Source organism: Bradysia coprophila, unplaced genomic scaffold (genome assembly GCF_014529535.1).
Source record: "Bradysia coprophila strain Holo2 unplaced genomic scaffold, BU_Bcop_v1 contig_24, whole genome shotgun sequence".
Taxonomy (NCBI): Eukaryota; Metazoa; Arthropoda; class Insecta; order Diptera; family Sciaridae; genus Bradysia; species Bradysia coprophila.
The window spans coordinates 8,393,905-8,421,578 of record NW_023503501.1 but is presented as its reverse complement, the minus strand read 5'-3'; the positions used below and the strand labels follow the sequence as shown (position 1 = coordinate 8,421,578).

Genomic DNA, 27,674 nt, shown 5'->3' with positions numbered 1-27,674 from the left:
AATAATGAGGGATGTGACCCACCCCTAACTAAAGGTGTTGTTTTACAAGTAGCTTCGATTTTTAGATCATTTCAAAAAAAGTGTTCACTTGCTCCGCTCGTGGATCTACTTTAATCGTCACACTTGCAGTTTTAGTGCCAATTCGGGTTTTTACCTTCGAAATCTGCCTACAACAATAGACTGAAATAGTATAAATTAAGATTGGCTCACCTAGTTTGTGTATATTACGTAGGTGGAAGCACGGGGTTTCAGGGGGTTTCGAACATTTAGTTTTTTCATGTTGCAGATATTGCAGTGTCAAATTCTGTCCAAGATGTGACATATTTGCAAGGTATTGGCCTTTTTCACAAAGTATAATCAGCGTAACCTTCGTAAAAAGAATCTTGAATCTGACAAGAGCACGTGTGCCAACGTGTAAAAAACAAATGTTCAAAACCCCCTGCTGAACCGTGGCGATCCTCTTGTCAAACGGACAGTACATAAACAAATTCCATCATTTATGAAAGAACTTTCTCTGAAAACTGTATGTTACTGCCAGCACTTAATACTGTCGTTCGAATACAACTTCACAGCATCCAAAGTGTCAACGCCTTCTTTCCGAGATTATCGTCGAAGAAGCAACAACGTTTTCTCGTACAGGTTAACTTTAAGTTCGATTTGTACAGAATTTTGTAGCTGCTCTACTTTCCGCAATAAATTTTAACAAAAGACGACTGCTCACTCAATTTATCGACCACAAGGGGACTTTGCCAGCAACACTTTAGCTGAAAGATTGTACATCTCCTAGTCTCCATTAAATCTCATCATTTTTTTTGTCTAAATTTCCGAAACATCCAAAACTTCATCTCCATTTCAATCTCCCACTGTTCCAAAATTTTCATTTGCCAGAGTTTAATCTTCCAGAGTTCACATTTCATTGCTTAAACGTTATAAAGTTTAATTTTCCAAAATATTCTGCAGTCACATTTATTTTATCAGGAGAGCCGAACGAGACGATAGGGGTAAGCCATTATAATCCGTATGTATTGCAATTTCGTGAACTTTTGACATTTCTCCCATTCGTGTCAAATGTCAACGAAAATATCAACTGTTTTTTTTTACTTTTCAATCACCGCACAACTACCCCATTCGTTAGCCAATCCCACCCTGTGCAAATGTATCTCAATATATCTGTCGAAACGAATTCGTTAGAAGAATATTAATTGTCGCTGTAGTATAATTTAGAACTAATTGACTGCTATCATTGTTCGTTGTATTTTCGGTTGATGGAATGGAATGAAACTCATTTCCCACTCATTTAAACAAATTGTAACGTACGTGCGGAAATTTTGTCAGATTGTCAGCTATATGCTATGCAATCACAAGCTGCTAAATATGAAAATATGTTGATGCATTCGCGACTCGCTGTTATAAAAAAAACGTTTTATTTGATACACATGAACGACGCTCCGAGGAAATTGTATTCAAGGAAAGATATTTTCGTCTGAATTGAAGGCGAATTTGTAGTGTGAATGTTACGTGTACGTCGAGTAGTAACGCAGGGCCGAACTGGCAATGGGCATGTAAAAAATCTGATTTCGCGCTAGAGGGGTGAGCGATGTCAAGTGTTAAAAATTGCACTTGTTTGTGAGTCAGATTCTTAGGGACCCAGGTGTATTGTTTTATATATTTCAACTTTTCGTATGACATTTTGTGTTTAACCCGTAGGAGCTTTTTCCTACGGTTATCCTTTTATCGAATAAAAAGACTAAGATGTTTTATTTTAATTATAAACTTTACTTTATTAACTGATTCTTTCACAAGAACTCTCCTGTTTGACTACCGTTCAAACTCTTCTGTTTGAATACTTCTCAAACTCTCCTCAAACTCTGATCTTATCCATTGAATGGATACAGTATTTATACTAATTCTAAACAAAGAACTTATTGTTATAATTACAATCACTTATAATTATCGTGGGAAGTATTTTAACGCTTGATTCACATAGTAATAAAGCAATGCACCGGATGTGACGTTCATCCTTTTCCATAATTTGGTTAATACATTTATACCGAAAACTATCCGGAATAAATGTTTCCAAAAAAGACAATTTATTATAAACATTTCCAAGAAATGAATACCATAAATCATTTAACATCTTTTTACCACATATTTCGCTTAATGCATCTCATATTACACGTTAATGATTGCAATGTTTACATTCGCGCATATAATTGTTCATAATGTCGCGTATATGATTCAAGTATAACAATTCTATCGACTGAACTGTTAATGCATTGCGCATGCGCGAGCATGAAGATGCGCGCGCATATTGTAATTATTATATGTGATCTAATTGAATAGAAATTTTACATAATTTTATATCATTATCATTGCAAGCATTAACATACTCCCGACCGTTGAATATTTAATTCAACAAATAAGTTCTAGGATTTATTCTAGGATTACAATAATATGTAAGAATTAACTTGCTCCTGACCGTTGCGTATTCTATTTCCACTCAAATTTTCAATTTTTTAGCATGAAAAATTTAAATAGGCAAGTACACACAATGGAAAAATCATAAGCTGCCTTTCAAGTAATTAATACATACGTATACAATGCAATGAAAACAACAAAAGTTTCCTTAAGAAATGCACACAAATGCACACAGTTAGTAGTTAATTCAAAAATAAAATTTACGTCAGTTATCCATAACATACATATGACTATGCACTAAAAGTGACATTTAATGATTCGTCTTTTGGAATTTTCTCTATATTAGTCACTGGAACTGTTTCTATTGTGAAACTTTGCTGTTTTCTTACTTTGAGCATCCAGTAAATAAATAGACTAATGAAAACAATAAGCAAAATTACAATAACATATACCATTGTGTAGTGGTGAATGTCATGGACGCTGATAGTAGGGAATGTCTGCATTTGTTGTTTCTGATTGTGAATTGCCTTTTCCAATATCGCCATCTGTTCGTCCAATTGCATTGTTTCATGTGTAGGTTCGTTTGATGAATTGGGTTTTATTTCGATGAGAATATCGGAAATATTTAGCTTAGGGATGACAATATGAAGTTCTCCGTAATCAACATCATTTTCCGAAGTAATTTCGTAGTTCGCTGCTTGTAGTACACATTGAGGATCTAATTGAACAATGCCCGCTCCTTCCGCGTAACACGTTGTCGCTTTATTACCACATATGATATTGAAGGTTGTCCTGGTTTTTGTTGTAAACAAGAACGTATTTGGCGTATGCAGCTTAGACCATATTTGATCTCCAAGCACTGGAATTAATGCACATCTTGGAGAAATAGCCTTTGTCGTGTGGGTAAATATAGCCATTTCACATTCCGCTGAACCATTGTAGATATTATACAGCATATGTTTTTGCTCGCATATAATAATGTTGTCAACAAACGCCTTGCATGCTGCATTCTCATTATGAGAAATCATATAATATTTGTCTTGACGATTATTAATGCAAATATATTGCGCCGTTGTGTGGATAATGCGCATTGCATTTTTGTCATTTCGAAAAGGAACTGGTATTATATGGTGCATGTCATAAAATTCTCTTTCAATCAATGGAATTGTTAATTTTATGATGAGATTTCGTTTGCCCATGCTTACTTCCGCATTCATTATGCTATACAAATGTACCAAATTAGTTTGTACATCATTTCCAGGTATCATCAAATTTCTTTTGATTTCGCCTGACATTTTTTCCAAATGTTGCATCAACTGTTGTGGGGTAATCAGTATGGTTGAAATATGTCCATGACGAACTTGAGTAATTACGTCAATAATAGCATTAATTCTTTCGCGATGGTTTTCAATTAGCGACAAGGCTTGAATTGATAGTGAATCAAAATGCGAATTTTCTATTGTAACGTTCCTTAATTCCAACACTTCGTTGTGAACTATTGTGTATTGCTTTGACACATTCACTTCATCACGCTTGATTATATTTTGTGTTATGTCTTGAATTGTTGTCTGATCAGCAATTAACTTCATTGCATTTTGATAAGTTCCGTTCAAATATTCGACTTGCTTCTGGATCAATTCACTGTCATCATGGTCCATAACTCCAGTAGTTAGTTTCAAAGCACTTCCGAAAATATTTACCCAGCCTCGTTTGCTTCGTTTATTCACTTTTTCTGATAGTGATAATTGTATATCACTATTGGACCCAGCCCGCCGTTTTCTCATCCTGCGCTGATGAGAAAACTGTCTAATCAACTCACTTTGTTCTTCCAATATTTTCACTTGCTGTCGAAATTGCTTTCGTGTGATATTGCAAAGCTTCGGGGGTTTTATCTTGCTGCAAATGGTGTCCAACTGGTCCAACATAGTTGTTATTTCGGATGCCTGTGACCATAGTTGATCTAGACTGAGTACGCATATGATGTTCCATTTATCATGAGTTAAAGCCATTCTGCCCACTGGTTCGAAATACAGTCCTGGATTATGATCGAATGATTTGTATTGGCACTGTTCAGCCTTTGCTCTGCCAAGGAAAGCGAGAAATACGAATGCTACAGTTGCCACTGAACATATTGTGGTTTTGATTTTTGATCTGGTTCTTCGCGCAATCGGCTCGTCTGGCTGCTTGACGATTACTGGAGGCTCCCGACCATTTGACACTCTCAATAATTTGCCTTGTGGTTTAGCGATTGCAGAAACTTCCTCAATAGTAGTCTCTGCATTAGCAACTTCTATTTCGGGAGACTGCTCAGTTGTTTCCTTAGATTCCTCGATGACGCTAGGTTGAGCTGGATTTTGTATGTGCTGGCTTGAGGAAGCTAACGTATCTGGCTCGTCATTAACCTCAATTGGCAATGGACAAATACGATGTATTGCTCTTCGTACCAAATGGGTTGAAGCGGTCATGTTTGCTATTCGTTTTTTGTTGGTAGCTATGTCCGGAATTCTGACCACACTGGTTATTAATTCGACAACTCGTACTTTACCATTTTCATCACAAAAAACCTTTGTGACTCTGCCCATTCGCCATTTTAATGGAGCCATGTTATCTTCTTTTAAGATGACTAATGTTCCAACTTTAATGTTGTTGCATTCCTGCCTCCATTTGGCCTTGCTTTGTAATTCCGCCAAGTATTCCGTGGACCATCGCCGCCAAAATTCCTTTCGCATTTCCATCATTTTGTACCAAATTTTTGTTTTGGGACCATTTGAGATGTTTCGGTCCTCTAGACCTGTCAGTGGTCCTCCAATTAAGAAATGCCCAGCTGTTAATGGCTGTAAATCGTCGGGATTGTTGGACATCGGTGTTAACGGCCTGGAATTCAGAATTGCTTCAATTTCGGCTGTGATTGTTCCCAGTTGATCATAAGTGAGTCTGGCAGAATGTAAAATTTTTCGCAAATGCCACTTAGCTGATTTGACAGCAGCTTCTGCTAATCCGTTAAAATGTGGACTTCTTGCCGGACAAAATTTCCATTCAATTTGATGATCCTGACAATATTCGTACAATTTTTTCTGGTTTTCTGTGTCCGAAAACACATTTTTTAGCTCCATCAGCTGGTTATGAGTTCCTTTGAAGTTAGTAGCATTGTCTGACACGATTGCGTTTGGTAATCCCCTTCGTGCGACAAATCGTTTCAAACAACAAATGAACCCGTCTATGGACAAGTCTATTGCGGCTTCCATATGAACTGCTTTTGTCGTGAAGCACACAAAGATGCAAATATATCCTTTAGTTACTCGTTTTCCACGAATGGTGCTATGAATTTCAACCGGTCCTGCGAAATCTACGCTTACGTTGTAGAACGCTCGTGCTATAGTTGTCCTAGATTTAGGCAGATCTCCCATGATTTGCTCCATCATTTTTGGCTTCGATTTTACACAGAGGACACAATTTTTCACGACCTCTTGCGCCAATTGCTTGCCTTGCTCTGGCCAGTATTTTTGCCTAGCTATCGCTAAGAGTGCTTGTGGTCCGGCGTGCATATTTTCACGATGTAGCTGCTCCAATATTAATCTTGTCACATAATGTTTCCTTGGTAGTAATACTGGATGTCGCTGATCGAATGAAATTTCGGCTGTTCGTAATCTTCCACCGACTCGTATTAGACCATCTGCGTCTAAGATGGGTGAAAAGTTAGAAAATCGACTTTTCAAATGTTTTCCTTTGCTTAGCAGATCCAATTCTTCAGCAAAACAGGTTTTTTGGACGTGTTTAAGTATTACGCACATTGCTGCTTTTAATTCCGTTACCGACAATATTTCATTTGATTGTTCTCGTTCGCCATTGTTTTTTCTCAGCATTCTCAGCGCGTACGCCACAATTCGTTGAAGGACTCGAATAGAATTTCTATGGTTGATCCTGTCTATGAAATTGGCTTCTGGTACTGAAGCTGTTAGCACCGTTTTAATTTGCTTTTCTTCAGTGATTTCTCTGATGAATGAGGCTTTCATTTCTGGCCAATCTTCTTTTTCTTGTTTTAAGAATTCTGGTCCTTCCCACCATAGCTTGGATTCCAACAGTTTTTCAGGTGTCATTCCACGTGATACTAAATCTGCTGGGTTAGACTTCGTATTGATATATCTCCAATTTTCCGGCTGAGTTTTCCTTTTTATTTCAGCTACTCTGTTGGCGACAAATGTGCGGTAGGTTCCATCTGATAACACCCATGATAAGACAACTTCCGAGTCCGTCCAGTAAGTAGTGCTAGATATATTCAGTTGCAACGTTTGCTCAACCTTTTTTGCTAATTCCACGTTTAGTAGCGCTGCACACAATTCCAGCCTTGGCAATGTTGTTTGCACTATCGGGGCAACTCTGCTTTTAGAACAGACCAAGCTGACTAGCCGTTCTCCGTCTGAATTTACCGACCGGAGATAAGCAACACTTCCATATGCTTTTTCACTTGCGTCCGAGAATAAATGCAGTTGTATATCTGACGGATTATCCACTAATATGCGCCTGGGTAGTTTCACCTTATTTAACTTTTTTAGTTGGTTTCGATACTGCTCCCATTTGCTATTCATATGCATTGGTACTGCTGCATCCCATTGCAATTTTAATTTGCATATCTCTTGCAAGAATATTTTTGCCATCACGACTACCGGATTTACGAAGCCAAGTGGGTCAAATAATTGTGATAGTTCCGATAAGACTGTCCGCTTTGTGACGTTGTTATGCTCTTTTGGAACGTACGAAAGCATAAAAATGTCGTCTTTGGGAATCCATTTTACTCCCAATGCCTTCGTTTCTGTTTTTTCTGCATTGATCTCTAGGCTTACTTCTCGCTTCTTTGCTGGTATTGTTTCCAATAACATTGGATGATTGGAGCACCATTTATGTAGTTCAAAATGTCCACTTTTGCACATCTGTATTAATTGCTCTTGTAGCACTAGCGCTTGTTCCACATTTTCTGCTCCAGTCATAACATCGTCAACGTTAAAATCTGATTTTGCTATTTCTGCGGCTTCAGGATAGACGTTCTTGTGCTCTTCTGCCAATGTTTGAAGTGCTTTTATTGCCAAATAAGAAGAACATGTTAGCCCATATGTCAATGTTTTTAGTTTATAAAATCCCAATGGTTGGTCTGGTTGTTCTCGCCAAATAATCATCTGCCATTTTTGGTGACTTTCAGTCACTTCTACTTGGCGATACATTTTTGTAATGTCCGCTGAAAACACTATCGCGTGTTTTCTGAAACGAACTAATATGGAAAATAAGTCGTCTTGAAGCATTGGACCATTAGCCAGTATTTCATTCAGTGAAATATTCGTTGTAGTTTTTGCCGATCCATCGAAAACTACTCTAAATTTCGTTGTGCTGCTGGATGGGTTCCTAACGGCATGATGAGGTATGAAATAATTCTCATCAGTTATATTTTCCAACTTTACTCGTTCCATGTGCCCAAGGTTTTCGTATTCTCGTAGAAAAGTAACGTATTCCTCTTTTAGCTCCGGATCCTTTTGGAATCGTCTTTCCAAGAACAGGAATCGCCTTATGGCCATATTTGTTATTGTTATCGAGTTGCCCAGCATTGATGGTTCTTTTATGAATTGCAAATTCACAATAAATTTTCCATTGTCACTATCTCTCATAGTAGTTTTGTCGAAATATTCCTCACGATTTACTTCGCGATCAGTCATTGGTTTCTTGACCTTGTAGCGTTCTTCCAATTGCCAGAATTTTTCAATTTGTTTTTCGAGCTGAGTTTCATTTACCATTCCCACGAAAGCTTCCTGCTGTTGTAGGCCCAGCACTTTTCCAGTTACTACCCAACCGAACATAGTATTTTGCAAATCTGGTAAGGATTTTCCAATCTCGATTTGTCCAATGGAAATTAGTTTGAAGAAAAGCTCTCCACCAATGATGATGTCAATTGCTGCTGGTATGTTGAATTTAGGGTCAGCTAAGTTGATATTTTTTGGAATTTTCCATCTGCTTGTGTTTACTTCGTTCAATGGTTGACACGTGCTGACCTCCTTTAGGACGAACGCTTCTAGATTCGCCTCGAATCCAGATGCTATTGATTTAATAACAAAACTTGCTCGTTTTGTTGATTCCACTTGCGATGATCCTACTCCATTGATTTTCAAGCTTGAGTGGCTTGATTTTGCTTTAATTTTGTTGCATAACTTCTGTGTTATGATATTTATTTGGGAACCAGAGTCCAATAATGCTCTGGCTTGACACGGTTGTCCATTTGACCCAATGACATTAATTATTGCGGTTGCCAAGAACACATGATCAAGATGCTCATTTTTAGTTGTTGTTCCCAATAATGACGTAGCCATTTTCTCCGAATGCATTAGAGTGTGGTGTTTTCTGCTGCACTTGGTACAACTATTTTTTTGTTTACAATCTCGTATTTCGTGCCCTTTTACTAGGCAATTCCAGCACATCTTCCAATTCCTCAATTTTTCCATTTTGCCTTTTAGGTTTAGTGCAGCAAATACTGGACATTTCGATATGTAGTGGGGTTCTTTGCAATCACATTTCTTGTTGGCATTAAAGATGTTTGGGGACGCGCTTGGAGTGGCAACCAATGACGTTTTTTGGTTAGGTGTATCCTGGCTTTTAAATTCCCGGAAACTTATTTTCTTTGCAGGCTTCTTGTTGCCTTTCTCTTCGTTTGAAGATTCCACCGTTAAAATGCTGATACGTTGCTTCAAAAATTCCAGTAATTCTTTGTAACCACGCAATTTGGGTGGACCATCAATTTTGTTTTGGAAATGACCCATAGTTATGCTGTCGATTCTTTCTTCTACTATGTAGTAGAACAACATGTCAGTATCCTCATTCCAAGGTATTCCCATGTTGGAGATCAATGAAATGGATTCACTGATTTCATCTGTGATGTTTTTCATTGATTCGACGACGTATCTTTCCATTTTTGGCCCAGACTTTAGTTTTCTCATTAGCTGCACCATTATCAAGTGACAATTTTCATATCTGTCATTGAGCGTTTTCCAAGCGATAGCGTAACTGGCATTTTCTATTGGTAACGCTGAAAGTAATCTTAAAGGTTCACCTTTTAATTGCCCTTTCAAGTATGCCAATTTTTCGCAGTCATCCAATTGCTGCTGCCCGCCAATCATACGTTGGAATAACTCCTTGAATGATTTATATTTGACGTATTCCCCGGAAAATAGAGGAACATTTAACTTCGGTAATTTCGCCGATGATTGCCAGTTAGCTGGATTGGAAGGTTTCGAGGCTTCGTACTTCTCAATAATTCTTGTCATTTCATCTGTCATATCGAAGAAATCGTGTATGTTACAGCTTGGATTGCTAATTATGTCGCACTGCACTTCTATAATTCTCGAATAGCTTTTAATGATATTTGCCAACGTTCTGGCTTGATCAATATCATTTTCGCTTTCCGCTTTATGCACTGCAATTATGTAATCATTGAGCCGCTGCATTAAGAACCCCATTCTGGTTGAGGTAGTATCAGTCGCATTGCTGATATCTTTAGGATTTTCGTTTGCATGCTTAAACAAATTATCCAGGTTTACATGGTCTCCAGTTTTGCCGGTTTTTAGCTCTGGATTCGCTTCTTCTAAATCATGGATTGTTCTTTGCATCAATGCCTTATACTCAGTGAAATACTTTATCGTTTCGTCGTAGTAGTTGGCATTGAAGTATTGATGTTCGCTGTCCAATAACGGAGTTTTGCACAAAAATTCATTATTATTGTTGAACTCGTTCCGAAGTTCTTCAGCTTCATTAATCAATTGCTTAACATATTCGTAATTTTTCCTTTCAATAGGTAACGAATTGTAGCTTGCTAATTTAGATCGAACCTTGGTTCCGATCGATTTTTGCGCCGTAAGCGCTGCGTCTACTTGAGACATTTTAATTTGACCTTATGTCGATTCCCGGGATTATTTTATTTATTTTAACGCACCGCGTTTTTATTTTTTAATATTTATGACACACCGTGTCGAGTTGTAGTTTGCAAGGCTACTTTCTTTTCTAGTGGGTCTCAGTACTATTTCTATTATAGCTTGGACTCTCACGTTCTGTGACAAACTATGTCAATACGTAGTTTCCAATACTACTGTATTTATTTTAACGCGCCGCGTTATTTTTTAGTTAAGAATTCCCACTTTTACTTTAACAGCCAGTGCCGTTTGTGGATTTTGAATTCAACTTTTTATTTTTTGCAACACACCGTGTCACTTTATTTTTCCTTTAACAGATCGTGCTGTTTGTGGATTAACATAAGCTTTTATTTTTTATAACACACCGCGTTACTTGTTTTTTATTTCAACACACCGTGTTGATTTAAGTGCACTTTTTGCGTAATACCCTTTGTATTACACTTTTATTGTTCAATAAATCAACGGCTGCAGTCCGCGATTTATTTTCCTTCGTTATATGTTCAATTCTTTCTGATACATTTAACTTTTAATTTTTACTCGCGCTCATTTCAAGCGTTCGGGGTCACCAATGTTTAACCCGTAGGAGCTTTTTCCTACGGTTATCCTTTTATCGAATAAAAAGACTAAGATGTTTTATTTTAATTATAAACTTTACTTTATTAACTGATTCTTTCACAAGAACTCTCCTGTTTGACTACCGTTCAAACTCTTCTGTTTGAATACTTCTCAAACTCTCCTCAAACTCTGATCTTATCCATTGAATGGATACAGTATTTATACTAATTCTAAACAAAGAACTTATTGTTATAATTACAATCACTTATAATTATCGTGGGAAGTATTTTAACGCTTGATTCACATAGTAATAAAGCAATGCACCGGATGTGACGTTCATCCTTTTCCATAATTTGGTTAATACATTTATACCGAAAACTATCCGGAATAAATGTTTCCAAAAAAGACAATTTATTATAAACATTTCCAAGAAATGAATACCATAAATCATTTAACATCTTTTTACCACATATTTCGCTTAATGCATCTCATATTACACGTTAATGATTGCAATGTTTACATTCGCGCATATAATTGTTCATAATGTCGCGTATATGATTCAAGTATAACAATTCTATCGACTGAACTGTTAATGCATTGCGCATGCGCGAGCATGAAGATGCGCGCGCATATTGTAATTATTATATGTGATCTAATTGAATAGAAATTTTACATAATTTTATATCATTATCATTGCAAGCATTAACATTTTGATATCGAGGACTTGATTCGCTGTTCCATAAAAGTGGTAATTCCTTTTTCTTGGAATTATTCATAAATTAGTAACGCTTTTTCAGTGCTGTCATCAAAATTAAATCCTAAATAACTCGAGAAAAACGCGCTCTGTGAGGTTCCACTATTTGGGTAGGGTGTATTGGGGGGTAGAGCATAGTTTTAACTTCGCACGAAGTGTATATCTTGAGGTATTTAATATTGCATTTTTATGTCAGCACTGTAAAAGATTTATGCAATTTATGAATGATCCCTTATGACATAAAGTAAAGAATGAAATGGGGGATGGAGAAGTGAATTTACTTTGTAAAACAATGCAAGTTTGCTTAATAACTGCTTCTATCTTATCTTACTTTTCAAATGCTAATTAAGCAATAACTTTGACTCTGGGGCTCACAACCAAACCTAGTATTGACCTATTTGCATCGGTTGTTTACATTGAAACGACAAAATCGAGCTTTAGGTTTACTGAATATAGTCCAATGTTAATTGAATACTATAATTTCGCAAACATCATGCTTTAAACTCTGTTCAAATGCTTATGCACACTAGCTGCACATTATTTGCTCCAATTCACTGCATCGAGATCCAAACTCAACGCATGAAATGCTTGCCGTAAAGAACAAACACGATATAATAACGAATCAATACCAGGATAATGAAAAGCAAATTAATATATTGGAAATGCAGAATTAAATCACGTTACACAGTCCATAGCAACATTCAATTCATCAAGTTTGTTTGACCATCGTCGTCACAAAGCCATGTTTTAGTTGACCGCTCCGCATTGATTCCATCGAAATTATCTTCAATTTATCATATTTGTTATCACTTCCAGTATCGCATATGATTCCGAATGCTTACAGCAAGTGAAATATGTTTAATGCCTAAATAGTCAAAACACAATCAATCAAATGCAGTGCAGAAATTGTGTAGAATTAATTGCGATATCCATTAGACATGCACTTCAATGCTAGAACGAGATACGATACAACCTTCGATACAAAACACAAATTCAAAAGATACGTTGATGAGTTGATGTTGGTGAACGTTGTTAGGTTTGAAGCAAAGGTTTTACAATCCTTAAACAAATGGCTGGTTTCAAACCAAACCAATGTAGAAGGCATGGATAAAGGTACAGAAACCAATCACAGCTCTTTCACCCTATTCAACTGGAGATGTTTAATTAATTTCAAGCTGAAAAGGTAATCAAGATGTTGCATATGCATGCATGATCATGATATAAAGTCGTAGATATAAAAGAAATGTGTGACCGATGTAATTCGTTACATTTTCTCAATAAGGTATGCTAATGTATATAAAATGATGATGCCATCTTAAAGGTCCTATGAGTGATTGCTTCGACACTAATTTATTTTACCGGAAACGTGCACATAAATAAATGAAAGCATTTCCGCAAACCCGTCGTTTTGTAAATTAGCGCCTAAAATGATTTGAGATTTGCTGTGTAACTTACGGCTAGCTTCACAGCAGACTTGTCGAAAATTTTGTTTACCTGAAATGCAAATTATTTTTTACTTCAAAATTCGACGGCTGAATTTCCAAAAAAATTATTTCAGGAAGCTGGTATGCACATGAATTTCAAAGATCTAACATTGGAATGCACAAACATTAAATTGGCCTCTACAGGCCAACCCACTTGTCCCAGAATTCCATTGAATTTTGTAAAATTCTGAGAAGAAACGTGGATGGATGCTGGAATTAGCCACATATGGTCGTCGAACTTTATTTGTTCAATTTAACTAACATGAACGTTCACTTTTATGCATGAAAATTGATTCTGAATCTGTGAAGAGTGCAATTGTTGACTTGGTTGTAATTGCCCTTTCCTTAAATCGTTTTCTTTAAATTACTAATCCACTAATTCATCGCAAATGAAGTAAAATTAAATTTTCACGAAAAGAAAAAATAATTTAATTTCCGTTGTAGATTTTTACTGAAGTTATTTTATTATTAAAGTCTGATAATTTCTCATAGAAATTCTATTTAAAAAATGTTCGTAAAAAAAGCACAAAAAATGTGTACACAATGCAAATAATTCGTTTTGAACGAACACACTTACTCATGGGAAATGGCATCCACATTTTTATAGACATTTTCGTCTGCGTTATTTCCCATACGACGTTCGTGTTTGCTGTTTATATTGGTTTTTATTGTGACAGAAAAAAATCCTTGAGTGGAGAGAATGCTCGTAGAAAAGGGACTGTAAAAATTTAAAAAAAAAGTTGAATTTGAATCTGGGTGTGTATCTTGTCTGCATAAAAACGATTCTTATCCAAAGTCAATTAAGTTTGCAGACAAAACAAAAATTTATTACCAAAATTGGCTATGGAATTCGATTTCTTATTTTGAAGGTAGTCATGTAGGACACGTTTATCGTAGATTAATCATTTTTAGTCCCGTACGAAGTACTGGATAATAATGGTTTCAAGTACTGGAAAATGGTTTCAGAGTAACAATCCCAAAATTGCAGGCTGCGAGTATTCGCGTTTCACACTAAGTATGCGTTTCGTACCAGGCAACCAGGCATTCGCTTCACACTAGGGATGCGTTTTGCACTAAGTATATGTATCGCACTGCACTCAATGAAAGTGTAAAACAGGTATGGTCTATTGTCCGCCCGGAGGACATACAAATTTGATTTTCGTACTTAAACGCACTCATTTTCATATTATTTTGACATAAAATGTGAGTGCGTTTAAGACGAATTCGCCGATCGACCATACCTGTTCTAGACTTTCATTGACTGCACTGGGTTCACGCAATGAATAAAGACTATACCAGGAATGGTCTAACATCACCGCGAAAGACTAAACGATTTTAATAACGGATTAAAACGCACTCATTTTCATACTATTTTGACATGCAAAATGAATACGTTAATACTGATTCGTACGGGGCTTATTGCAGCTATTTGTTACAATTTTAACCGATTTTTTTTTCTCTTCGTTGCCTGCGGACCAATTTAAAGGGTGTTGCTGTAAAGTTTCCAGTGAAGTTATTAGCCTTTGCGTAATCTATGATACGTGCGAGTGTGTGAAATCTGAGGCAACATACAAACACACACGACGATTCAACATCTCCATTTAGTTTAACATGCACGAATCGGCTCTCATTTCTTATTGCCATAACAGAACAATTTGGCATTGAAATATCACAAAATAATATTATTTTCACTAAGAGGTCACGTCTTTGCCATTTTTCAACATAAATCATCAATATCGCTCGCTTAAATTTAAAAAAAAAAAGAAGAAGAAAATATGAAAAGCTTTTTATTCGTTCTTTTTCCCTTTCCGTTTCCATGGAATTATATGTTCGTGGTGAGGGTCCGGAGGTCTTTGGAATCGTAGATTAGCTATTCGTATACATAGAATGTCGTGTGTGATTTCGAAATAACTCAAACGTCCCAAACACAGCATCCGGTGGCGGATAACACAAAGAGAATTTGTGTTTATTGAACTGTCGTCGTCCCTAAACACAAATAATTGTAAAGTTATCATGTTTTTTTATTAAAAGCTTTTCAGTGTTAAGTATAGCCGTCCGTGGTAGTTTGTGGTGTATTGTATAACATAATCTGATCTCAGACGAAAGTTATGTTTTGATTTTATGAAATCGATGAACCTTACAGCATAAGACAAAGTAAATGTGTTGCGAAAAGTTGAAAATGGAGATTTAATCTTTAACATTTCGGTGTACTGTAGATTGTATGGATTTTCCATTGCCACATATAACGGTAAATAAATTTTTGAATTTATTTCCTTGCTACATTTGATAATCGGGCTCAGATTTTCATTGACAATATTGTATACATACCATTCCATTGAGTTATTTATTTTGAGTACGAGAATGGGGGTAATACATGACTATTCGTGTTACTAGAAAACCTTTTATTTTTAACGGGTTGTTTTGCGTATACATACGGATTGTGCAGGTTACCAGTATGTTTATACGTCGAACATGTGCGATACATGTCAGACGTTGAAATATATACATATCCGAAGTAACATACATTCCAACAACGTGTTGCCACCTAACTTAATGGCTTCGACCGGTACACCATGACTTCTTCAACAGTTATGTCAAGCAACTTCTGATCTTCTGATCCAACATTCGTAATCACTGGTCTCTCGGGCTGGTTATCTTCGGTCTTAGTTGTCGGCTTAGGTCGGACTGATGAGAATAAATCTTCGTAAAACTCTTTCGCAATATTCAATATTGCATTGCGGTCCGATCAATGATTTAATAGATTGGCCCTTCGTCATTGGGTCCGATTGTATCGTTCCGTTTTTGTCTCTCAATTTGAAGATTTCCTTCTTGGCATTCATCAGTTTGGAGCGCAGTACTCTCATGTTACAGTTCGCCTCGATCGTCTCCTGTGCCAATTTAACGTTGTACTTCCTAAGATCTGATCTCATCTCTTTGTTGAAGATTTTTGTTATGTCTCGGTACTCCACCGAACCTCTTTTTCCACTTTTTATCAGTTCTACTCGCTTCGTAATCAGCAGTTCTACTTGCTTCGTAATCAGATCTCGTGTATCTTTACTGTGTTTTGATTTTTTTTTTTCACGGACAATTTTGCATCTCGTTTCCATAAAACCCATTAAAGTTTCGACAATTTTGTTGTTCATGTTGTCCAGTGTGCCGTTTTGGCCAGACGAATTATCCAATTTGACATTCATTTCCGTTTGAAATTCATCATTCAGCTGAGCTGAGTCAGCTCGTGAAGCCTTTGTAAATCCATCCCGTCGTGCTTTTTCACCGTCTTTGATCGCTCATATCGCGTATTTAGCGTACATCGAAAAATTGGTTTGTGAGTCATAACTTTACCCACTGGGAGAAACCTGTGCAGATTACATAAACTTACACAATCTGCAAATGTTTCTCTACCTAAATGTAGGCTGCAAATTTGCAAAAGGTCCATTTCTTTCAAGCCGCAATCAATACATAAGACTTGCACTCGACAAAGTTTTGAGTCGAGATTTCGTGTGAATTTCATTGAAATGAAGCCGATTTTTCATCTGTACCCGGATCTGAGCTGTGCATGGGATTTTAAATGCTGGAGGAAACAGATAAAATGTAATTTTCTAAACTCCGCGACGACAAGTAAAACTTTCGTTGGCTTTTTAGAGAAAAAAAAGTTTGATGTATAAATCATAGAGGTAGATTACCTAGAGGAATTATGACCCGAAATTCATTGAAAAATTATATCACACACACCACTAACACGAAAACGTCAACTTTGCTTTATTTTGACGTTTTGGGTCCCTTTACTTTTGACATTAAGAGTCCCTTTTTACTGTCTGTACACGAAGCTGTCACTCACACATTCAAATATATGATTTTTCATTTTAATTTGTCAGTTTGTTCTATTGAGAGGGCCCTTGATAAATAACCTGTGGTTTCATCATTACGCATCACAAACTCGGTGACATAAATAACTATTTCGATTCATGCAAAAAATATTGAGTGTGTGATGAACTTTAATAGCAGAAAAACCTAATAAAAGTGTATGATATCATCGAACTGTAAAAATTCAATACCAATAAGCAGAGACTAACCCAGTTGATTCAGTGCAAATTACACTCGAATTCATGACCTATATGCGATAGCTCCTCTACTAAAAGAATTTAGTAGAACATTTCAAAAAATCTTTTGAAAACTTTGTACACTGAAAGTTTGTTGTTAAAAACTTCAAATCTCTCCGGACACAGTTCTGATGTGCTACTCGAGACACCATAAAATAAATATGATGGAAATGGTGCTAAATAAATGCCCTACAATATTTCCAATACATTTCGCTACAATTTCCTACGTTGTCGATATGAATTTTATTGGATTATTTTCTGTGCGACCATTATATGGGTCATATCTCTACAGTTTCGGTCGTAAAACTCTTTCAGATTATTAGAGATGGACCGGACACTTAAATTATGTTCCGTATCTTTATGTTCGTTCATGTTTTCTATCGGAGAAAATCTCTCTTATGTGTGAAAGCGGTTCATATTATATGTTGCAAGTTAAAAAGAAATAAATTCATTTTTTGTGTCTTTTCCAACACTCAACACTAACTTAAACTTCGCTTTGGCTGGGTTGATTTTTAGTGATGCTGTAAATCTAATGGCATTCATGACGGAATCGTTTTTTTTTTTTCGTTTTTCCGCCATTCAAGATTTATTTCAATTAACTTTTTCCATCGAAGTGCTCGTAATATGAAACGATCTCGTTGAAATAAGGATTGAGCCAAAAGAAAATTGCGATGACAATTTTCACACTATAACAGCAAAGTAAGACCAGGCAGGAGCTGTTCATTTTTCGAATGTCAAAATTAGGGATATTGCCATAGCCATAGTTTCAAATCAAGTGCTTCTGCCTGGTTTTTACTCTGCCGTATTGTTGATAATTCAGTATAAATACAGAATAAGTCTTCAGTTACATCCGAATTCAAAATTCCGGAGATAAAAGAGCGATTTTTTCAAATGATTGCAAAGATCATACCGATAACAAATGTTGTATGTTATAGTGAATGGAAAATGGAAATGATAATCCGAAACTACATAAACCATGGAGTTAGTATTAACAGGATTAAAATTCATTTTTGTTTGGTTTTCGAGTTTCGCGTAGAGAAAATTATCTGCATTGAGTAATCTGTCTCATGAGCGTAAACCATTAATAATTCTGTCGACACCCGCAAACAATTCAGTAGATATTCTCATATGGGCTTTTCGTATTCGTCTGTCGTGTCTATTTATTTATCTAAAATGTTGGAGAAAAAACTGTTGTCAGTGCCGTCTTTTCCATATGGACACTTTGGGCAAGTGCCTGTGGCGCCCGAAAAAATACTTGCGACCGAGAAAAAAAATGGAGCCCGAAAAAAGACTGACAAGTGCCGCCCAAAATGACAAGAACATAAATTTGTTTATTATTTATAGTGCCAGTGAAAGGTAAAAGACGACACTGACTGCAGTTCTTAACTGTACAATAGAGAAATTTTTTCTCGACATTTTGAGGTATGATGACATAAAATCATGACAGCAAAAAATATTGTCGTAAATGTATATATATTTTGCCATTAAACACTTGGTGGTGCCAGCTAGGGTAGCCAAAAAAAAAACATTTCTTAGAATCGAATGCACCAACCCCACACAAAATATTGATTAGACTTAAACCACTAGAGAAGTCGATGAAATAAAATTCGGAAACCTCATTTCTGGGTCATTGTGTGTTTTTATCGACCTGATTCACCGAACTGCCGACGACGACGTGAAAATATCTTTACACTCGCCAAACCATGAAAACACTGAGTATCACGCGTCAAAAGTTATCGGAAACCACACTTTTTTAGTTCTCTCTCAGCAGACCTTGCAAACAGGTCTAGGGATCCAGGCGATGTTTTCCTTAATGGTGAAGTTTGTTTATGTTATTCGTCAAAGAGATAAATTTGATACGAAGACGGAGCTTACTCTCCGTATCAACGAGTAGTGTGATGCACATCGAACGATCAACTCGTTCGGCCTTATATCGCGTATTTTCGGTTTCGTTTTTATTCTCATTCTTCTACTATACATTCAAGTTCAACCTTTTGAACGGTGTGTTATTATATTTAGTTTTGTTGTTTGTGTATTTCATGGTGTGACGAGTGTAAAATTGTGTGCATCACAGGATTGAAACCACTCAATCCAAGTGATGCAAATAACTATTGTCGGGATAGTAGCTTTCAAACGACAACCGATCTAAAACCTCAAGAAAATATGTGAAGTGATTCTGGTCAACTAAACCGTAAAATGAACCAAATATTATCGAAAAATTTAATTTTTGTTCTAGATCACTTTATAGGCATGCGACATTGATAGTATTACATGCGATGTCGCATGGGAGTCGCATGAGTGTCATTATCCGTATTTAAAAAAAAATTTATATTGAAATATTTTTGACAGACCATATTTTAACGGGTGAAGCGTATCTAATGCACAACAGTGTCAACATTCAGGTCGTACCATACATTTTAAATTAAAGGCTGTTCAATTACATTTCGAACGGTACCACACTTTCTATACTTGTGTTTATAAGCGTGATGCATTTATTCAATTTTTTCGACATGCTCTTTCTCAAAGTATATAAACACTGAAGGTAATGCAGACCCTCAGCGGATCAGAGAAATTACGGATCCAAACTTTCAGGTGAATTCATTTTCGTATGTTGTCTAACTTAGACTTGTGCAACATGACGGCCCTAAATCCTTCCAATTCACCACTAAATACAACTTGACGCAAACGAATTTTATATGTGTGCAACATAACGCCGCTAAATCGTTCCGAATTCACCACTAGATGCAACTTGACGCAAACGAATTCAATACGTGAGCAACATAACGGAGAGCTAGAATTCACCTGAAAGTTTGGATCCGTGTGTAACTGTGAATTTGCATTACCTTCAGTGTTTATATACTTTGCTCTTACTATCTCGCCACAGGCGTACCAACTTATCACTTCTCTGGAATCAATCGACCAACCCTTGCTTCTAAATTTCATAAGATTGATTCAAGTTTTGGCAAAATCTTTTTGAGTGTTACAAAACATCGATAATATTACAGAAATGTTGGCAATACTACCAAAATATTATCATAGTCAGAGGCAGTGACATTTCAGCATGAATCTGCTTCAGCCTTTTTTCAGCTGATCCACACACACAATCAAAACTGTTTATATTTGTTTAAACGGTTGAAGCTGCTATACGAACGCGCGTGGATTGTTTGTGTGGATCAGCTGAATATTGCGTAGCGTAACGTTACCAAGCAAAATAAATTACCGGTATTTTCCCATCTCTGGTCAGAGGCACCTACAACTACGATAAAATTTCCATAAGATCCAAATAACTGGATGAAAAATGGCATCTTATACGAAAGGACCCCAAGTCTCAACGATCGATTTTACACCTGCTAAAATTCGTAGAAGTTTCTCATAAGACCACGTTGGTTAGAGTGAAAAAAAGATATCTCCATCCCTCTCTAACCAACGTGGTCTTATGAGAAACTTCTACGAATTTTAGCAAGTGTAAAATCGATCGTTGAGACTTGGGGAAAAAAATGATTGGGGTCTACTCGGACACACAATTTTTTGTGGTAGAAGAAGAAAATAAATGAAGTCGAAGGAAACATGGCTTGCGCATGCGGCAACAGATCGTTATAAATTTGACGCATTTTTAACCGAGTGCTCAAGGCAAGTAAAACTCATGCTTTTCTTCGGCGGAATATTTTTAAGTATACCTCAGGATCGTTTTTCTGTGTTTTCATGAAACACATTCGCTGTCTCCCGCAACTATTAGCAAACACAACACTGGGCTGATGTGATAAAAATGCATTTCTCGAGTGTTTTTGAGTCAAAGCAATAGATCATTGTCAATGTCGTTTGAGACGTCAAATAAGCTGTCATTTTCACAAAGCTAACCACAATATTTAAAAAAAATATATGAAGCTGTCATTGTTTGAGGTTAGCTTTGTGAAATTGACAACTTATTTGACACTATTTTAGAGAGAAGTACCGCTATTTGACACTGATCTATATTTAGTGTGCCATAACAGCATCCAATTTCGATTTTCTTTTGCTACCCTATATTATAGTGTGTTTTGTGTGTTGGCACGTTGACGATCCCTTTTACGAGTATATATGCCAAGAAAACTTAATTTTTATAGATAACATTAGACAAGCTTTGCGAGTAAATTTCTGCTCCTTTTTCTCACTATAAATGTGCGTAAAATTTCATCCGATTTATTTATTGGGGGTATTCAACAGAAGCTCTTTTTATACTTACGTTTGAACGTTTTACTGATGCAAGACAGGGTTTTTTTTTTTTAGAATAATTCAAAGACATCGCATTTTTCATGATAAAACATGTGTTTGTTCACACTCAGAAAGTGTTTCTTTCAGAGAAAAATACAAAACATTTTGGAATCAATCAACGTTTAATTAAATTGTTCCTTTAATAGCGCCAGTTAAATACCGGTAGTAAAGACCTCCAAGTTCTTTTACCTGTACATTCCGATGGTAAGCAACATGAGCCGTCTGATTTTTTGACATAACCTTTGTTACATTCGCAACCAACAACGCATTGCATCGTGCAGAATTGTGGTGGATTATTGTAGTTTTCGCATGTGAGGGGACATGCAGTACCGCAGGTTGTGTATACTTGATTCAGGGCACACACTGGTTCAGGAGCTTCCAAAAATTGAAAGTTAAAAAATACGACGACATACTGAAGTGATTAACATTACCTGGGCATTCGGCTTCCAGACAGCAAGTGTTATCTGCCTCATTTCTTATATATCCTGGCGCACACTCACACCCTACATTGCACATCTTATTGCACATTGTTGGTGGATTCTTGTAATTATTACAAGTGGTAGGACATGAAGTACCGCATTCGTTGTACACCTCGTTCAATGGGCAAACATGTTCGGTTTCAGTTGCTGGTTTAGATTGCCAGATTTAAAATTAGTTGCAACGAAACAAATGGCATCACAATAAGAAAATCTGCGGAAAGTTACCTGGGCATTCGGATTCCAGACAGCAAGTGTTATCTGCCTCATTTCTTACATATCCTGGCGCACACTCACACCCTACATTGCACATCATATTGCACATTGTTGGAGGATTCTTATAATTATTACAAGTGGCAGGACATGAACTACCGCATTCGTTGTATACTTCGTTCAATGGGCAAACATGTTCGGTTTCGGTTGCTGGTTTAGATTGCCAGATTTAAAATTAGTTGCAACGAAACAAATGGCATCACAATAAGAAAATCAGCGGAAAGTTACCTGGGCATTCGGATTCCAGACAGCAAGTGTTATCTGCCTCATTTCTCACATAACCATCTTGACAACGGCATCCTTTGATGCAATTATCGGTGCACATATCTGGTGGACTCTTATAATTATTGCAAGTGAGAGGACAAGCAGAACCGCATTCGTCGTATTCCTCGTTCAATGGGCAAACTTCTTCGGTGACTGGTCGAATTTCAATAGTTCGAAAATTAGTTGCAACGAAACAAACGGCATCATGATTCTTCGAAATTACCTGGGCATTCGGATTCCAGACAGCAAGTGTTATCTTCCTCATTTCTTACATATCCTGGCGCACACTCACATCCTACCTTGCACATCGCCATGCACATTGCTGGTGGATTCTTATAATTATTACAAGTGGCAGGACATGCAGTACCGCATTCGTTGTACACTTCATTCAATGGGCACACTGTTGAAGCGATTGCTGTAATGAATAAATGCATTTTATAAACTAAATACACTGTTTTTGTTTGCCGTTCCTTATGTGATGGTCGAAATCATATGTTTTGATCAGTTTTATGTCGACAATGTCAGCTATTTCTTTATAGGGAATATCAAAGTTTGGGAAAGAAATCCTTATTTAGAATTGGCTATTTAAAATAGTTTTTGTGCAAGTGAAGAGAATCTGAAGAGAATCCGATAGTTTGTCAATGCTCACTTCATATTAAAACAATTTGTACCCGCAGACCGTGTTGCTTTTGAATATATGTATGTAGTTTCAACGATATTTCCGCATTGTTATGACCAGATCTTCGACACGAAGTTCAGCGGTTCTAGAATTGACGCAAGCAGCCCAGTTCCAAATTGGGAAACTTTACGAATTAACATCCTATTTCCACTTTGGCAAAAAAAATCTACACTCGGTGGAACTGACTAAAATGCAACTACCCGTACAACCGCAAGTCGTATAATACTCGATCTCAAATTACCATCATTTCATGTACTGACTCTAGCACGTAAAAGTCAATTCTACCGGTATATATGCGGTATATCACAATGAGGGCGAAAAAATAATCGTTTCCAAAATTTCCGAAATGGAACACTCTATTAGAACCATTCGTAACAATCTAACAATATTAATTCATATTAAACAACGATAATTTCGATTAAAACAACGCACCAGCATTTTGTTTTTATAAGTGTTAAGAGGCATCGGTGCTTTGCTGAAAAGCATAGGGCGATTTTTAAATACTGTATTTTAGTTTACTTTTGAGTCCATCAGAATCTTTTTTGAAAAAAGTACGACTGCAGTTCCGACCACGAATGTGGTAGCTTTCAACAGAAAATACATTTGGTTGTAGTCGTCTGACCAGCTCTTAGAAAAGTGAGCAGTTTAACGAAATTTTCATAAACTGCTCACGTTTCTCAGAGCCGGTCAATCTGCTACAACCAAATATATTTTCTGTTGAAAGCTAACACATTCATGGTCGGAATTGTGGTCGTACATTTTTGAAAAAAGATTCTGATGGATAGATATCATCAAAAATGAGATATGAGGCACACAAATGTAGGCTACAATTTTAGCTAAGCACCGGTGCATCTTAAGTCAGATTTGTTCGATTGTGGCATCTGAAATTCAGATGGGCATATGCTGGTGCGTTGATTAACATGATTGACATGAATGCCTTAAGCTTTCACTTAAAAAGGTCAGCAAATGGAAATACCTTGTTGCAGTAGAACTAGTGCAATCACAACAATTAAGAAACGTTCCATATTTGTCTTTTTTTGTTACTGTTTTCACCATAAAGCTAACGCGGAAACTAATGTCGACGGTAATAGAGTGACTGATATTTATACTCCGCGTGTATTCCAATCAAAAATTTAAACAATTGGTACTAAGCAAATATTTTTCAATTTAAATTCAGAATATTTTTTCACGAAAACAACTAGAAATGAGTCAGATACAACCCATTTTATGTCATGTTTTTAGTTGCCAGGCAAAACTTTATGGTTTTAATAACATTCGAATAATTCGGAATTTTTGGTGTGGAATATCATTTGGCGATGTTCGGCCTGGTACAGTCAATAAAGGAAAGAAAACAAAAGATTTGATGATTGACGAATTTTAATTGTTGATAGGTTTTTTAATTTCAAATACAAATTTTACAAAACAACCTCAACAGTCACACGGTGGAACACAAAGTCCTTTATTATTTCTAACAAATCCCGATTTACAAAAGCATCCTTCTACGCATTGAAGTGTACAAGCACGAGGCTTCTTATAATTGTCGCATGTATCAGGACATGCAGTGCCGCAAGTACTGTATTCCTCATTAGGTAATCGACACTTGTGTCCAGTAGCTAAAACAAATAGTTTTCCTTAAACTTGAATCGTTCAGTATTAAGATAGAAAAAATAATGTACCTGGACAGTCACAGGGCAAGACACATTTGCCAGAAATTTCATCTCTAACATATCCTTCTTTACATTGACATCCTACAACGCATTGCAGTGTACAAATCTTGGGTGGATTCAAAAAATTTCTGCATGTGAGAAAGCAAGCACTGCCACATTCAGTATATGCCTCATTATTACGACACCGTGGAACTAAAGAGCGGAATTTAATTCATATTGTTATTGAGATAGTCGGAAGAATTTTTTAAGCCAATTACCTTGTGGACAATCACACGGTCGAACACAGTTTCCAGCATTGTTTCTAACATATCCTTCTTGACAGTAACATCCTGGAACGCATTGCCTTGTACACACAGGTGGATTTTTATAGTTATCACATGTGAGCGGGCAAGCACTACCGCAAGGGTTGAAAACTTCGAATTTTTTTGTGCAGCGAGGAACTGAAAATGGCGGGAAATTCAAAAATTTTGTTTCATTTTTGGTGGGATGACATGACTTAGTTCATATTGATCAGAATTAGTTCTGAACGAACCATTTCCATCATTTAATATTTACCTTCAGGCTCGCAGTCACATGATAGGACACAGTTTCCAGCACCGTTCCTTACATATCCTTCTTTACAATAACATCCAGGTACGCATTTCTTTGTACACACAGGTGGGTTTTTGTAGTTGTCACATGTGAGCGGGCAAGCACTACCACAAGGGTTGAACACTTCAAATTTTTTGGTGCAGCGAGGAACTGAAAATAGCGGGAAATTCAAAAATTTTGTTTCATTTTGGGTGAGATCATGACTTAGTTCATATTGATCAGAATTAGTTATGAACGAACCATTTCCATCATTTAATATTTACCTTCAGGCTCGCAGTCACATGGTAGGACACAGTTTCCAGCATCGTTCCTTACATATCCTTCTTTACAGTAACATCCTGGTACGCATTTCTTTGTACACACAGGTGGGTTTTTATAGTTGTCACAGGTGAGCGGGCAAGCACTACCACAAGGGTTGAACACTTCAAATTTTTTGGTGCAGCGAGGAACTGAAAATGGCGGGAAATTCAAAAATTTTGTTTAATTTTTGGTGAGATCATGACTTAGTTCATATTGATCAGAATTAGTTATGAACGAACCATTTCCATCATTTAATATTTACCTTCAGGCTCGCAGTCACATGGTAGGACACAGTTTCCAGCATCGTTCCTTACATATCCTTCTTTACAGTAACATCCTGGTACGCATTTCTTTGTACACACAGGTGGGTTTTTATAGTTGTCACAGGTGAGCGGGCAAGCACTACCACAAGGGTTGAAAACTTCGAATTTTTTTGTGCAGCGAGGAACTGAAAATGGCGGGAAATTCAAAAATTTTGTTTCATTTTTGGTGAGATCATGACTTAGTTCATATTGATCAGAATTAGCTATGAACGAACCATTTCCATCATTTAATATTTACCTTCAGGCTCGCAGTCACATGGTAGGACACAGTTTCCAGCATCGTTCCTTACATATCCTTCTTTACAATAACATTCAGGTACGCATTGCCTTGTACACACAGGTGGGTGTTTATAGTTGTCACAGGTGAGCGGGCAAGCACTACCACAAGGGTTGAACACTTCGAATTTTTTGGTGCAGCGAGGAACTAAAAATGGCGGGAAATTTAAAAATTTGCATTAAGTTTTGGTGGAATCATGACTTAGTTCATATTTTTCTCAATGAGTTATGAACGAACTATTTGCAGCAATTAATATTTACCTTCAGGCTCGCAGTCACACGGCAAGACACAGTTTCCAGCATCGTTTCTTACATATCCTTCTTGACAATAACATCCTGGTACGCATTGCTTCGTACACGCCGGTGGATTTTTATAGTTATCACATGTGGGCGGGCAAGCACTGCCACAAGAGTTGTACACTTCAAATTTCTTTGTGCAGCGAAGAACTGAAAATGGCGGGAAATTCAAATTTTGTTTGTGGATTTTTAGGATATCATGTCGTAGCTCATATTTACGACAATAAGGTGTGAACGAACCATTTCCATCATTTAATATTTACCTTCAGGTTTGCAGTCACATGGCAATACACAGTTGCCTGATTTATTTCTGACGTATCCAGGCTTGCAGACACATCCTATGATACACTGTTTCGTGCAAAAAGTTGGTGGATTGTTATAGTTGTCGCAAGTTAGAGGACATGCAGTTCCGCAAGTTGTATATTCTTCATTGCTCTTCAAGCAACCTCTCGAAGGCTGACTGTCGCCAGCAATTGCTGCAATTGATAGAATTCATAAGTGACTAATTGAATGAAAGAATTTACACAATGAAATAAAAATGTTCAAGGACATCGAGAACGTAACAAGATTCAATTTAATGAAGGCTAGAAGTGCAATATACCCCACCTTTTTGGCAAAAAATCAAAGTTATCACGACAATTTTAAAGGCTTTCATTATTATGCAGCACTGTTTCGATTGAAACGTATGGTAATATTAATTGTCTAGACATGAATGTCAATCTTATTTATACTAGACGGCATCACGATATTTTGATATGAAGAGATTTTTTATTAAATGTAAAGGAAACACACGATTTGTTTACTTCTGGTTTCTTTGTTGAAATGAACGGAAGTGGTTAATCCGTGTGAATCATTTAACCTGTTATTCCAATGCATATGTAAATATGATGGAGCCGAATTGACTTAGGGGTTTTGAACGTGGCAAATATTTGTTCTGTTATTTGAAAATACCGCCAAATTTTCTTGTTGCACAGATCTGCTACTAGCATGACCATAAGAAATATTTGGAGGCTAATGCTATCT

At 36.7% G+C, this 27,674-nt stretch overlaps 2 protein-coding genes across 12 annotated transcripts; both read right to left on the bottom strand.

Annotated features, from left to right (window-relative positions):
- Positions 1-2,632: 2,632 nt before the first annotated feature.
- On the bottom strand, positions 2,633-24,330 carry LOC119078121 (serine protease inhibitor swm-1-like). Of its 7 annotated transcripts, XM_037185578.1 has the most exons (5): positions 22,728-22,910; positions 22,483-22,666; positions 22,210-22,404; positions 21,937-22,131; positions 21,609-21,880 (listed from the first exon to the last, which is right to left on the bottom strand). In XM_037185578.1, exons 1-5 carry the CDS (start codon positions 22,836-22,838, stop codon positions 21,645-21,647), a joined length of 921 nt encoding a protein of 306 aa, XP_037041473.1. In that variant the 5' UTR covers positions 22,839-22,910; the 3' UTR covers positions 21,609-21,644. The 7 variants fall into 7 exon arrangements, with proteins under 7 accessions (XP_037041472.1, XP_037041469.1, XP_037041470.1 ...); XM_037185577.1 differs by lacking the exons at positions 21,609-21,880; positions 21,937-22,131; positions 22,483-22,666; positions 22,728-22,910 and adding exons at positions 2,633-4,909; positions 22,917-22,933; positions 24,174-24,330 and having other exon boundaries at positions 22,210-22,384; XM_037185574.1 differs by lacking the exons at positions 21,609-21,880; positions 21,937-22,131 and adding an exon at positions 2,694-4,909.
- A 226-nt stretch (positions 24,331-24,556) lies between these two features.
- Positions 24,557-27,382, bottom strand: LOC119078124 (zonadhesin-like). Of its 5 annotated transcripts, XM_037185583.1 has the most exons (10): positions 27,258-27,382; positions 26,915-27,127; positions 26,616-26,801; positions 26,317-26,502; positions 26,018-26,203; positions 25,719-25,904; positions 25,420-25,605; positions 25,122-25,304; positions 24,874-25,056; positions 24,557-24,810 (listed from the first exon to the last, which is right to left on the bottom strand). In XM_037185583.1, exons 1-10 carry the CDS (start codon positions 27,304-27,306, stop codon positions 24,626-24,628), a joined length of 1,743 nt encoding a protein of 580 aa, XP_037041478.1. In that variant the 5' UTR covers positions 27,307-27,382; the 3' UTR covers positions 24,557-24,625. The 5 variants fall into 5 exon arrangements, with proteins under 5 accessions (XP_037041478.1, XP_037041479.1, XP_037041481.1 ...); XM_037185584.1 differs by lacking the exon at positions 25,420-25,605; XM_037185586.1 differs by lacking the exon at positions 26,018-26,203.
- Between the last annotated feature and the right edge of the window lie 292 nt (positions 27,383-27,674).